Source organism: Lampetra planeri, chromosome 2, assembly GCF_965212315.1.
Source record: "Lampetra planeri chromosome 2, kcLamPlan1.2.h2, whole genome shotgun sequence".
Classification (NCBI taxonomy): Eukaryota; Metazoa; Chordata; class Hyperoartia; order Petromyzontiformes; family Petromyzontidae; genus Lampetra; species Lampetra planeri.
The window spans coordinates 9,837,141-9,850,779 of NC_136108.1; the positions used below are offsets into that span (position 1 = coordinate 9,837,141).

Consider the following 13,639-nt stretch of genomic DNA (forward strand, 5'->3'; position numbering starts at 1 on the left):
ATGTACATGTGCAGCCCTTTTTGCCAATCTACAGCCGGATGAGGGCGTGCGAGTTCGTGAAGACGAAGAGCAAAGATGTGGGCGCTTCTAACCACAGGATATTGGATTTTGCTGCACTGCCCTCTACTGACAACTGCGTACACCAGTTTAACACGTTGGAGGCTCTCACGACCAATATCATCCACAACAGGTTTTTTGGGGGGGATAGATCACGTAAATATAAAATGTGTCGTTAAACCCGCCACCACCCGACACAGCCAACTAGTAAGGTTTGTCACCTAAACAGAACATGCCAATTCGTTACTAGTGTAGTATTCTTGAATGAGGCAGAGACTTCGTAGAGGCCACACGCTTTTATTCCAATAACACTAGTCCTCCGGACTCACTGGGAGAACAGCCCAACCACACAACCTAGGGAGGTACAGCCTCCGGCTCTCTTCTCCTTACTCCCCTTCCCTAGCCTACAGCTACCCAGTTACTCTCCTTTCCTAGCCTATAGCTACTCAGCCCACTCAGTCCCAGCGGGGCGGCATCCTCGAGGCTTGGGGGTCCAGGATCTCCGGCCGCACCTCCTTCAGCTTCTCCTGAGATTGACCCCCTCCGCTCTCCGGGAGCCGTCTTATATCTCCTCCCTCTGAGGGGCGGGGGTGTCTCTGGGCCCTGGCTCTCGCCAGCCCCCTCCCCTCAGAGCGGTTCCAACCACCTCTCGTCCCTGCCGGTCCGGACCGATCCAGACCAGTACGTACCTCTCCCCTAGCTTGTGTGACCTGTGTGACCTGTGTCAACCTTGGTGTCAACCTTGACCACGACATCACCCCCCCCTACACAGCACGCAGCCGTCCCGGCTGCATCACTATCCACATCCCAACCCTAACTCGCGAACCAGGAATTCTGAACACGACAAGAACAATGCGTGAGCCTCAACACAACAGTAACAACAACAGAACAGCAACCACAACCGTCCCCAATAATTTACCCCAACCCCCCTGTACACAAGAACACCGCGGACACACCACACCAACGAACAAGGTGACTCGAACACCCAGGCTCCGCGAGGAGGCAGTGTGTCTGCGACAGGTCTCAGGAGAACCTGAGACCCTTCGAACGAGTCCGTGTGGCGGGTCCATCGCCAGAGGCCAGCGTTCCTTGCGGAGGGTCAGGAGGGCCCAAATGACGGGCGTCCGGCACGTCCCGAGGCCCCGGGGACAAAGCCCGCGAGCCGTCTTCCTGCTGGACAGGCGGCCGGCTCGCTTCCCGCTCCTCCGGTGAGGCCACCCTAGGTGGACTCACACCTGCAGCATCCGAAAGAGTGGCAGGGGGTGTCGGAACAACAAGGGGGTCGCGAGGCCCTTCCCCCAACCTGCCGGACACGTCACGCGGCCGGCCCCTGCGAGATGAAGATGTGTGAGTGCGTGGTGTGACATAGGGCTTCAGGCGCGAGGGGTGCACGTACCAAGAACGCCATCCGCACGCGACCCTAACACACTGGTCCCGAACGACCCGAATAATGTCGACCGGCCCCCGCCAGGGCCGCAGCAATTTCGATGACGTTGACAGCGGCACCTGCGGGCAGTGCAGCCACGCCTTATCCCCTACCGCCCATTTATACCCCGTAACCCGGCGATTATACAGACGCTCATTGGCCCGTTGCCTTGCCCTGGAATTTTCCTGCGCGGCCACCCTCGCCTCGACCAACTTCCGAATATTGAACTGAGCGTGTTCGGACAGTTTCGAGCGAGACGCCGCCGACTGGACCCGCAATTGCACCTCCATGGGGGGGTCGACATCCCTGCCGTACATTAAGTAGAAGGGCGAATAGCCCGTGGCCGCGTGAGGCGCCAACCTATATGCGGCCAGAACTCCGGGAATCCTCAGGTCCCAATCCAACTGTGTGTCGTCTACCTGATGACACAACATAGAGGTAATGGTCCGGTGTAGACGTTCGACCATACCATCGGTCTGCGGGTGGTAGGGGGAAGTCCGGACCTTCTGCGTGCACAAAAGGTCACAAACCTCCCGCAGAAGATTGGACGAAAAGTTCTTTCCCTGGTCGGTTAGCAGCCGTTCCGGGGCGCCCTTATCCAGGACGTAGCCCTGGAGAAACGCCTCCGCAATGGCTGCCGCCGACTGGTTGGGGAGGGGCCAGGCCATAGGCCAACGGGTGAAATATTCAACCCCAACCAGCAGGTACTTATTACCCCGAGCGGTGACAGGGAAGGGACCCAGAATGTCAAGGGCCACCAGCTCGTTAACCCGGGACACCTGAATGGACTGAAGGGGTGGGCAAGCCGCCCTAGCCGGGTGTTTCCGCCGCGCACACTGCGTGCAACTATTCAAAAGGTCGGCGACATCGCGCGCCATTCCCGGCCAAAAAAAATCCAATTGCAGTGTAGCGAGCGTTTTGTGAATACCCAAATGCAGGATGCGTTCGTGCGCCGCCCACACGGCCCTGCCCCGCAGAGCGGTGGGGACGACGATTTTGTAACGCCCCGAGCTGGCGTCCCATGACATGAGGAGACCCTCCCGCAAGCTGACAGTACCTACCCTTCCCTGACAATCTCCCCCTCTCTCCGCACGACGGCGTAACCTGAGGAGGGAATTGTCTTCCATCTGGAACCGTCCCCATTCGTCCAGAGGCAGATCGAGGAGCGAGTCGCGAGCGACCAACACCTGTGAGTCCCCCTCGGTGACAGGTTCCCCATCGACCACCCCTGCTGCCGCCGCCAAGGGGGAAGCCGGAGCGGTACTCGTGGCCGATTTGCATCTCCCCGAGCCCATAAAACACGCGCACCCATCACCCGGAGGGAGGCGTGACAAGCCATCCGCGTTTGAATGTTGTGTCCCCTTCCGGTACACCACCGTGAACGTGTAGTCCTGTAGGACCTCAAGCCAACGTGACAGCTGGCCGGACGGCTGGTCTATTTTCAACGCATACTGTAGTGCGGCGTGATCTGAACGAACCGTAAAATGCCTACCGTATAGGTACGGTCGATATTGTTGAACAAACACGACAATCGCGAGCAGTTCACGGCGGGTGACGCAATAACGTTGTTCTGCCGGAGACAGGACTCTACTGCCGTAGGCAACGACCCGTTCGACCCCGTTGACCACCTGCGAAAGCACCCCGCCGATGCCGGTATTGCTGGCATCGGTGTCCAGGATGAAGGGCAATGTGAAATCGGGATAGCATAAGGGAGGAGCTCGGACAAGGGCATCGCGAAGCGCCCTGAACGCCCTGTCTTCCTCTTCCCCCCAATGGAATTTAGCCCCCTTAGCCGTCAGAGCATGAAGGGGTTTGGCGATCGTCGCAAACCCCTCAACAAACCGGCGGTAATAGGACGCAAAGCCTATAAAGCTGCGGACTTCCCCCACAGACGTGGGCGTGGGCCACGTTCTTACACAGTCAGTTTTAGCAGGATCGGTGGCTATACCCGTAGAACTGACAACGTGGCCGAGGTACCGCACCGATTCACGCAACAGAAAACATTTCTGAGGCTTAAATTTAAGGTTAGCCGATCGCACTCTGAGAAATACAGCCCGCAGTCTGTCCAGATGTTCCTCAAACGTACGGCTGAAAATAATCACGTCGTCCAGATATATAAGACAAGAGTCCCACTGCAGGCCAGCGAGGACCAGTTCCATCAATCTCTGGAACGTCGCTGGAGCTGAGTGCAATCCCATGGGCAACCGATTGAACTGATAAAGGCCCTGTGGCGTACGAAACGCGGTCTTAGGTTTGGAAGCGTCATCCAAGGGCAGTTGCCAAAACCCCGACAAAAGGTCCAAGGTTGAAAAATACCGTGCCCCCGCCAAGGCATCGAGCGACTCGTCCATGCGAGGGAGCGGATACGCGTCCGCCAGCGAAACCTTGTTAAGCTTCCGAAAATCCACACAAAACCTCAAACTGCCATCATGTTTTTTAACAAGCACAATCGGCGCACCCCATGGGCTGTTGGAGGGAGCCACAATGTCAGCGGCAAGCATGTCATTCACTGCCAACCGGACATGTTCCTTCTCTGCCGGACTCAATCGGAACGGATTTTGCCGAATGGGAGCGGAATCTCCCGTATCAATGTGGTGTTTCAATAGATTAGTGCACCCAACATCGAATTTGTGTTTGCTAAAAACATCGGGAAATTCACGAAGCAACATGCGCAGCTTTAATCTTTGTGACTCTGAAAGATTTTCAGCCCCTGAACAGAGAGAATCCATCCATGCCTCATCGACACCCACCTGCGTCCCGAACGCCGGTGCCTCACCGACATGAGCCGCGACGGAGTCAGTGTGCAGCGGCAGCGACGCATGTGCAATGACAGCCCCTCGGTGCACGACCTTCGTCCGCAACCCCGCATTCAGCACCTGAATGAAGGGCTGTCCATCTCTAGGCACAAGCGTTTGTGCACCCACCAGGTCCAACCCTCGCTCGGTCGTATTGGAAGGAGACAACAAAACCCCCGACGTAGCGTCTGCCTCCAGTGGTTTGCGTAACTGAAGCGGTATTAGCATCTGCGCACCCGGCGGAATCCGCACGGTTTCAGACGCCATAGCCGGAACAGTCGTGCAAGCTGTGCGCAGCCGGTTTGGTGAGGGCAGAAACGCCATCCGGCGGCCCGAAGGAAGCTCGATGCAGCCTTTGTCAATTAAAATTTTGATGGGCATCCTCCCCAAGAAGTCCGTACCCAACAAACAGGGAACGGCCAAGGCATCGGAAACCAAAACGGGACCAGATAATTTAATGTCGCCAATACAAATTTGTGCAGTTATTTGGCCAATAATCCCCAGGGAACCCCCATTCGCCGCAAAGCAAGGGACGGAGAACGGGGTGAGTGCCTGACATCTCTTTGGTAACACGTTGTATATGAGGTCTGAAATTATAGTAGCCGAAGCTCCCGTATCGACCAGCAATCGAAATTGAATTCCCTCAATATCCCCGAGAATAACCGACGAGCCCGTCGCCGCGGCCACGACCCTGTGGGCCAACTCGGACCACTGAACAGCGCGAAGTGGCCCCCGAACATCAGCCGCGTTCCACTCCCCCCCCCTCAACGCAACGCGATTTAGTGGCGCGCCGATTGGCGGTGTATGCGGTGTATGAGATGCGGGCAGGGACCGTGTGCGTGAGGTGTCGCGACATGCCTGGGGTTCTTGTGGAGCGGCCGGTGGACGGGCGGACGATGGTGGACGACCCGGAGCTCGGCGCCGGGGTGCTGGGCAACCCGATGCCAGGTGACCCAGCTGGCCACAGTTGTAGCACGTGACGCGAGCCCACGCCCGCGGGGATCCGTGTCTCCTCCGGGTTTCCCCTTGGCGAGGCCGGTCGGCCCCCCTCCAACTGGCGGCCCGCTGCGACGCGAAGGCCTGGGTATCCGGAACCTCGTCAACTCTTGCAGCGGCGCACGCCGCCACCTGCCCATCCCGCTGGAGGAGCAACTCTGTGTGTAAGTAATGTGCCGCCCCCAGCGAGGAAAGGTTAGCTTCATCTTTGACGTGGACGGCAATCCTCAGTTCCCGAGCCAGCAGCAGCAACTTCTCAAGCACTATGGAGTCCAGGCCCACATCGTCCATTCGAGGATAGGCCGCTTGAGCCAACGCCATCAGTGCACTCTGATAGGCGAGGGGTGTCTCGTCCGCCTCCCTCCTCCGACTGGCGAAACGATGTCTTGTTTCGGATGGAGGTCCATACACTAAGGCCATCCGATTGAGGGCCTCCTGCAAGGTGGAGCGCTCCCTCCGTGGAATAAGGAGGAACGTGGCCAAGGCCACGTCGTCCAAGGCGGAAGGCAGGGCTCGGAGAGCGATGTCGGCAGACCACCCAGCCGTCTCGGCATTTGCCACGAAACGGCGTGAAAAAGCAGCCCAGTCCCCCCCCTTTGCCGCGAAAACCTGCAGCGAAGGCAAGCGCTGTTGCAGCGCCGGGATGTAGTCCCCCCTTGAAGACAGCAGCGTCCCAAGTGCAGTATTTGAAGCATCTTCCGGCGGCAAAATATCCGACCAAATCGGCGGGCACCTACCCGAAAACTCTGCTTCTCCCGATGTAAGGCCGCCGATGCCGGATGTGACGCGGTTCACCTGTGCCCCATGACCTCCTGGGCGGGTGACGTCATTTCCCCCGGAAGCGGTGACCCCCCCGGCGGAAGTGACGTCATCTCCGGCGGCCGCATTCCCAGCGGAAGTGACGTTTCCCCCTCCGGAGGCGATGTCAAAATTTTGCGCGGGAATGGCGCGTTTCTCGGCGGGAACCCGTCCCATCCTCCGGCCTGGTTCTCCACCCGGTGCTCCCGCTCCCCCCAGCGTGAGCTCGTCGAGGATGGAGGCAGCGGCATGGAGGAGATCGGCCAGCCGGGCATGGGCCGACTGGATCGCCCATCCCGACGTCGGCGGACTCCTGGAGGGCCCCGGAGAACCCGAGCCCGCCCCTGCAGACCCGTCCCCCGGAAATGGCGCTCCCGACTCCGGCTCAGCGTCGCCCTCGACGTCCTTCTCCTGGCCCCTGGTGAGCGCTTTCTGTCTTGTTTCCATGTTGGCGAGGTTCGTTGGCCGCTTCTAACACCAGTTGTAGTATTCTTGAATGAGGCAGAGACTTCGTAGAGGCCACACGCTTTTATTCCAATAACACTAGTCCTCCGGACTCACTGGGAGAACAGCCCAACCACACAACCTAGGGAGGTACAGCCTCCGGCTCTCTTCTCCTTACTCCCCTTCCCTAGCCTACAGCTACCCAGTTACTCTCCTTTCCTAGCCTATAGCTACTCAGCCCACTCAGTCCCAGCGGGGCGGCATCCTCGAGGCTTGGGGGTCCAGGATCTCCGGCCGCACCTCCTTCAGCTTCTCCTGAGATTGACCCCCTCCGCTCTCCGGGAGCCGTCTTATATCTCCTCCCTCTGAGGGGCGGGGGTGTCTCTGGGCCCTGGCTCTCGCCAGCCCCCTCCCCTCAGAGCGGTTCCAACCACCTCTCGTCCCTGCCGGTCCGGACCGATCCAGACCAGTACGTACCTCTCCCCTAGCTTGTGTGACCTGTGTGACCTGTGTCAACCTTGGTGTCAACCTTGACCACGACACTAGTACAGCACACCGGTGTGTTGGAGAGCAAAGCCACAACATTTCGACAGTAATTACAACTAGCTTTATCAGGCGACAGCCAGATTTGTGGATAAATCCTCCTGTTTCATTCCTTAAATAGAGGGGTAGATGTGAAGACAACACTTGTGTGCTCTTCTTGCGCCAAGTGGTGGGGGGGGGGAATAATGAATGCATTTAAATGACTACGGGTATCCATTGCCATTTGGGTTTTTTATATGGTAATCAACGCACATTATGCATATGCATTGTACAAGCCCATTGTTCTTGTACCTCCTGTCGATTGTGTGTTCTAAAACAGGCGTACCGTAATCCATATACACCCATCCAAGCAATTACCCAGGCACAAGCTTAGCTTCCGAAATGACAAGATTGGGCGCATTCTGGATGATATGGTGATAGGCAAGTCACAGAAGTGTGTAATATTTTCTTAATACCGTGTACTAGAGATGAGACCTCTGCTATGCAGTGTGAAAGAAATGTTATCTTACATGATGATGCATTTACAGATGCCCCATTTATTTTAATGACCCTCTCCCCATGACTGACAGAGTTGATTGGCAAAGGGAGCTGTAAATTATAACGTTATTATATTAACTTCTATTACAGTATAGACATGTGCACCTTCCCATGCTCAATTGAGCTTCGGCACAACGCAACAATCTTCCTTCGTGCGGTCACAATAATGAAGCCCCCAATCGGTTTGTGTCCATCTGCAATGCACAACAGCTGTAAAGACGTGGTTGCGAGTTATGTCAGAATTAAGGAGTTCACACTGCAGACGGCTGCAGTTGCACTGGGTTTGAAGAGAACGAGAGGACGTACAGACGTGATGGTTTTAATGGCGGCGGCGTCCCCAAACTGGGCCTTGAGTTCCTCGTAGGATTTCCCACTCTGCGGACCCCACGCGGGACGACACAGAAAACGGAGTTAAGAAGCGCCAACGAGCAGTGTTCAGCATCGCCGCCACCTTACACAACACAACCCGTTCAACGCGTCACTATGTGCATGCTCTCTACCGATCTTCAGAGAAAGGCAGTGCGCACTCCCTCTCCACCTCCGCAACACCAACACTCTTTTGCAGGGTTCTTGGGCCATGGACTACGGAAGGATGTTTAAGGTAGCTTCTTCCTTGCTATCCTCTGCAGGAGGATGCGATTTGAAAGTCACACCCTGGACAAAACGTGGACGTCAAAACTAAATTCACAGAGGCAAGCCTGTGGCAAGTAGGAGCCACTTACGCTCCACTTGTGCGCGTCCCATGCCAGGAACCAGCCCGTGAAGGTGGGGGGCTCGAAGCCCTGCTTCACGATGATGATGGGCGTGTCGGGGTCACGGGCCCCAGGGTGCGTCCGCAGGTATTCCGCCGCAGTCGTCATCGACTCCTTCTTCTCTGCATCGCTCGCGCCTTGTCCCACCCACAGGAAGACCTGCAAGCAGCCGACCGGGCAAGCGGTCCAACATTTCACCTTGTTCACGGCGGGAGGTGTTCATCAAGTAACAATTATCACATTTCGTAGTCTGTCCCATCATCTGTGCAACCTAGCTTTGCCCAGTGAAATTTCATGATAAAATATATTAAAACGCAACGCACACTACGTTTGCATAATGAGTTTCACGGTTCCATTGTTCCAAAAGGCGAGCCTCTGCTTTATTGTTAGTGCTCGACAGACACTTCCTTCTTAATCCACAACGGCCCCTGAGAAGCCAGACAATGTGGGCCTCACCTGGTCCCAAGTGTCGAGCAGCATAACGTCATCCTCATCCAGGTCGTCCTGCGAGAACTCGCTTATCTCTGTCACCACGAAGCGCCCCGTCTGTGTGGAGCACTCAAAGAGCCGCGGCTGCACTTCCACCTCCTCCACCTGCATCCTGAATGGGAGTGCACCACGTAGTAATAATAATGATGATGATAATTATACTCCTAATAATACAGGCAGCTGTGCATCCCCAAATCACTTGCTCGCGCCAATGCTGGTGGAAGGGCCTGCACGAGAGGGAGCTCTAGAGAGCTTCTCTTGGGGGTATTTGGCCTACTCCTCCATGCTGGCCAGACATCTTGGAAGACTACTCACATTTTATTCCAACCACTTGCAACCTGCCGATCGACTGACTGTGGTGTCCTCATTAATACTGCCGGGTGAGGGTGGACAAAGGTGGTGATCGCATCCAGACGGTGATCCCTCTGACCTGTAAGTCCAGTGTACTAACCATTACCGCACGGCGGCATCCCACTTTTAATAACAAATCCTTTCATTTACCCAGGAAAGCCCTACCGATTCCTAAGTTTATTTAACGAGAAGAATTCCACGTTAGAATGTTTGGCCAATTCCAAACTGGAATACCCTGAGAAATCCCAAGCATACAAGGGGATAGCCATTGTCTGTATGTATGTTGAACTTCTTTTGCACCACATGTAGCCAACTGTGCTCATCAAAGTTGGAGAGGAGGGACAAACTAAACACGAAGCAAAACACATTCAAGCTCCACACAGATTAAATAATCCATCGCTGTTCTGCCATCTCCTGGTCACCATCCACTGGGATTTTTGCACACAGCGTTGGTGTACGGTGATTTTTTCTGCAATATTTTGCTGTCTTTTCTTGGATTTTCTGTTTGCACTTAGTCACATATTCACTTTAAGATGTTTTTTGTTCATGTTTTAGTTTTTTGTTTGTTGCGGTTGCACCCGATTCAAGAGTCGAATGGCTCACAGGGCTATACCTAATAAATGAACTTGAAACCAGACTCTCAGCTCATTCTCGAGCTCGGTTAAGGACTCAAGATGGACTCAAGATGCACTCATTGAGAATGGTAGAGTGAGCCCTCAAACTTTACGCATAAGCTCTATAGGGCATACAAATTACCATCACCATCACCACCACAATTACAACCATCACTAACAACACTATCACCACCAGCAGTATCATCCGTACCACCATCAACAACACCACATCATAGTTGCCTCAAGAAGTATCTGACCTTTCGAAGAAACCAGACATTTTTCTTTGAAAGAGAAAGATCCTGTTTGTAACATGTTGTAACAAGAATGAGAAGTTGACAAATTGTTGAAGAAAACCTGCAAAGTGAGGATTGCACAGATGTGTCTCGAGCTATCCCAGCCTGCACTTTCATCCACAGTTCATGGACAAAAAGCCTATTCCACAGATGGGGAAGTGCGTGCCTGCCATGTTAATCACAGATAGCACCCTAGGAAATTGCTCATCTCAATTTAATTTCTAACAAAACGAAGAGGATGGAGAGGGTGAGAATGCTCTGCAAGCTGCCGTCTGGATGGTAGCCAAAACAGGAAAAATATATATATGGGCAAGGCAGATGCAATTTATTTTTATTTTGTCTTGCTTGTACATAGAGCAGTGCTCTCTTGGCATGCCTTAAGCAGGACACACACAGCATGGATATACAAAGTGACAGATATACTGCAAATTAATGCTACAAAAACACATTTAAGTGATTTATGGACAATTTAGCACCTGACAATTAAAACGTTGTCAGTCTAAAGCAACACAAATTAAGAGTGTGCGAACCTACGGGTAAAGTCTATTACACTTGATGTATTAACTGTCGGAGTCTGGCTGCTCTGTAATAAATACTCGTCAAGCGGCGGCAAGGAAAAGGCACGCACGGGAAAACTCGAAGAGACAAGTGGGGAACGAACAAGAATGTAAGAGGTTAAGGAAAAGCTCCGTTGAGACATAACCTGTGGTAGGACGTGTCCCTGAAAGAAATAGCGATTGATAGGGAGATTTAGCATCCGTGAGGAAACAAGGTAATGGGATAAAGAGACATTAATACGTGCGTCTGGGACTGTGGCCGATTGCCGCACCTTGCACAGGACCAGCAGAAACGGTGTCAGAATGTATGGCGCGTTACGCATTCCACATTGCATAGATTTATCCAAAAAAATCAAGATACTTCCACTCACGATACACACGTTGAATTGCATGCATGGAAACCAATCATTTACAGTTGATGTAAATCTCGCAGTGGTGAGATGTTAACTACCTCGCGTAGTATACAAGAGGATGTGGGTTCGATCCCAACCCTGGTGCTTGTATATTTGGAGTTTGCATGTTCTCCCCATGGTTGCATGGATTTTTCTCTGGATTCTCCGGTTTTTCCCTCCGCATTTAGAAACTTGCTTTTATAATTTCTGGTTGCTATAAATTTGCACGTGGCAATCCACTTCGTTGAACTATCATTTGTGGCCAGGTTGCTTCTGAAAAAGAGCTGTAGGCCTTACCTGGTAAAATAAAAAGTTTTAGTTTAGTTGACATATATATTTTTTTATACTCGAGCTACATTTAGGATAATGGATTGAACACAAGCGTAAGAAATGGAAACAAGATGGCGAAAACAAGACAAAAAATAATATTTCGGCAAATAACCGCATCGCCATCCTAACTTGCGACAATAAATCAAATAATAGAAGCAGGAAGGGGAAGGGAGGTGATGAAGCTTCATTAGATTAAAGCATGCAGTGACTTCGCCCCTTGCTGGTAGAATACACTCGACCGTGAAACATGGCGCCTTCGTGACGGCCTTGCGCTTCAAGTCCGGCGCGACCACCGAACGTGTTAAGCGGATCACTACACGCCGAGTGAAAGCGGAAGGGGAGCGCGCGGTTACCGCTTTTCGCTGGCGTACGGAGCCTTTCCACCAAGCGCCGCCCAGAACTCGGGTGGCTCCTGTCCCTCAAGCACCGTCTGCTTGTCCCTCCGTGTGAGTCCATCCGCCAGGCTCCGCGCCATCTCTCGCTCGTCCCCGCTGCAGCCCTGAGCCCGGACCCCACGGGGGAGAGGCACAGAGCCAGCAGGTTAACGACGACTCGCGGAGCAGCAATGCAGGAACAGACACGGACGGGTATTGTGGGTTATCTGGCTGAGACGACTGGCAGATGTGATCAGTAGCACCCCCACGGTGTCAGCCAAACACTACACAAACACAATGACAAAGATTCTCGATATAGTCTTAACACACTGTTGGCGTAAATATACTGTTGGTGAGCACATGTGAAAGTTGGAATCGCACAAGAGGGGGTTCGTGGGTGGCCAGCACCATAGAACCTGGCCACCCTTTTTCTCCCTTGGGGCAATGTTTACACAATCACACCAGGTGCTCATTTTAAGTCTATTCGACCGATGGAAGTTCTCAGTACTGGTTGAGATAATTGGCATTGGCTGCGAGTGGGAATCGAACTTGGATAAACCCGGGTTAATAGCACAGTGCCGCAACCGCTGCACTACCGCTCCCCACTTTACGCACACCGCAAGCTGTACGTACTAGAGCCTCACCTTGCCGCACCACAGGAAGCACGCCACCTCGGCATTGAGCACAAACACGTCGTTGGAGTTGAGGGCGGAGGCACGCGCCGGCACCTCCACGGCCTTGGTGTTGAACTCGTCGGTGCCGCGCACCTGGAAGAGCCGTGTGGTGGGCGGCGCTGCCCCTCCGATGTCGTTGCTGCCAGCCCTGGAGGTGCCGCCCTGCACCACCAATTTGAGCATGCCCAGTTACCACTTGTCTTTCACGTAGTTGTGAACACACCTAGTAAACGCATACAGCCGTAGCATGCTTAAGGTTTCGTGTCAACTAATGTGTGGCCTGCCAAATTTATTTGAGTTTAATTCAGCCCTCAGTAAGGCAAAGGATCCCCACCCCTGCCTTAATGGAATGATCACTGGTGGGGTCAGCTCGAGTCGAGAGACCGGGTGGGTAGAGAGACCGGGTGGGTAGAGAGACCGGGTGGGTAGAGAGACCGGGTGGGTAGAGAGACCGGGTGGGTAGAGAGACCGGGTGGGTAGAGAGACCGGGTGGGTAGAGAGACCGGGTGGGTAGAGAGACCGGGTGGGTAGAGAGACCGGGTGGGTAGAGAGACCGGGTGGGTAGAGAGACCGGGTGGGTAGAGAGACCGGGTGGGTAGAGAGACCGGGTGGGTAGAGAGACCGGGTGGGTAGAGAGACCGGGTGAGTAGAGAGACCGGGTGAGTAAAGAGACCGGGTGGGGTACCTCGTAGATGATGAGCTTGCCGTGGAAAATGGCGAGGAAGTGCTTGGGCTCCTTCCCCATGACGACGCGCACCTGCACTGGCTCGCCGCCGTACTTCTGGTCTAGCGCTACCGCCTGGTACGCAGACGCCGCCACCTCGTCCTGGGTGGCGTGACGGCCCTGCCGTTACACGCACGCACAGAGACAATGATCCCCCGTGCAGCCTACTGCTGGGGCATGGGGCTGTCGGTGAGAAATCTCTGATGGCCGGCACAGGGCACAAGGGGCCGGTGTGGCCAGCACCACACCCACCCACAGTCACCTTTGTTCTCTCTGTATTCTTGACATTTACACATCGCAACTAGTTACTAATCTAAGTCCGAGTCGACAGGAGGGACCCACGACCGGTTCGGATATTAATCACCACTGATGTTAGCCACAGCTGGGAGTGTAACCCAGGTCGCCAGTTGTGTAGGGCAGTGCGCAGACCACTGCATTACCACGAGTACAAACACATACAACAACAACAACCGCTATTCGCCACTAAGTGGCG

At 54.2% G+C, this 13,639-nt stretch overlaps 1 protein-coding gene across 1 annotated transcript in view; it reads right to left on the reverse strand.

Annotated features, from left to right (window-relative positions):
* Positions 1-13,639, reverse strand: part of VIL1 (villin 1) — a 59,574-nt gene that overhangs the window by 12,843 nt on the left and 33,092 nt on the right. Inside the window, exons 13-18 of the mRNA XM_078606322.1 lie at positions 13,108-13,266; positions 12,393-12,584; positions 11,728-11,873; positions 8,805-8,949; positions 8,319-8,507; positions 7,903-7,971 (exon numbers count right to left, since the gene is read on the reverse strand). Of these exons, the coding sequence (XP_078462448.1) occupies positions 7,903-7,971; positions 8,319-8,507; positions 8,805-8,949; positions 11,728-11,873; positions 12,393-12,584; positions 13,108-13,266 (900 nt within the window). The remainder of the gene's footprint in view (positions 1-7,902; positions 7,972-8,318; positions 8,508-8,804; positions 8,950-11,727; positions 11,874-12,392; positions 12,585-13,107; positions 13,267-13,639) is intronic.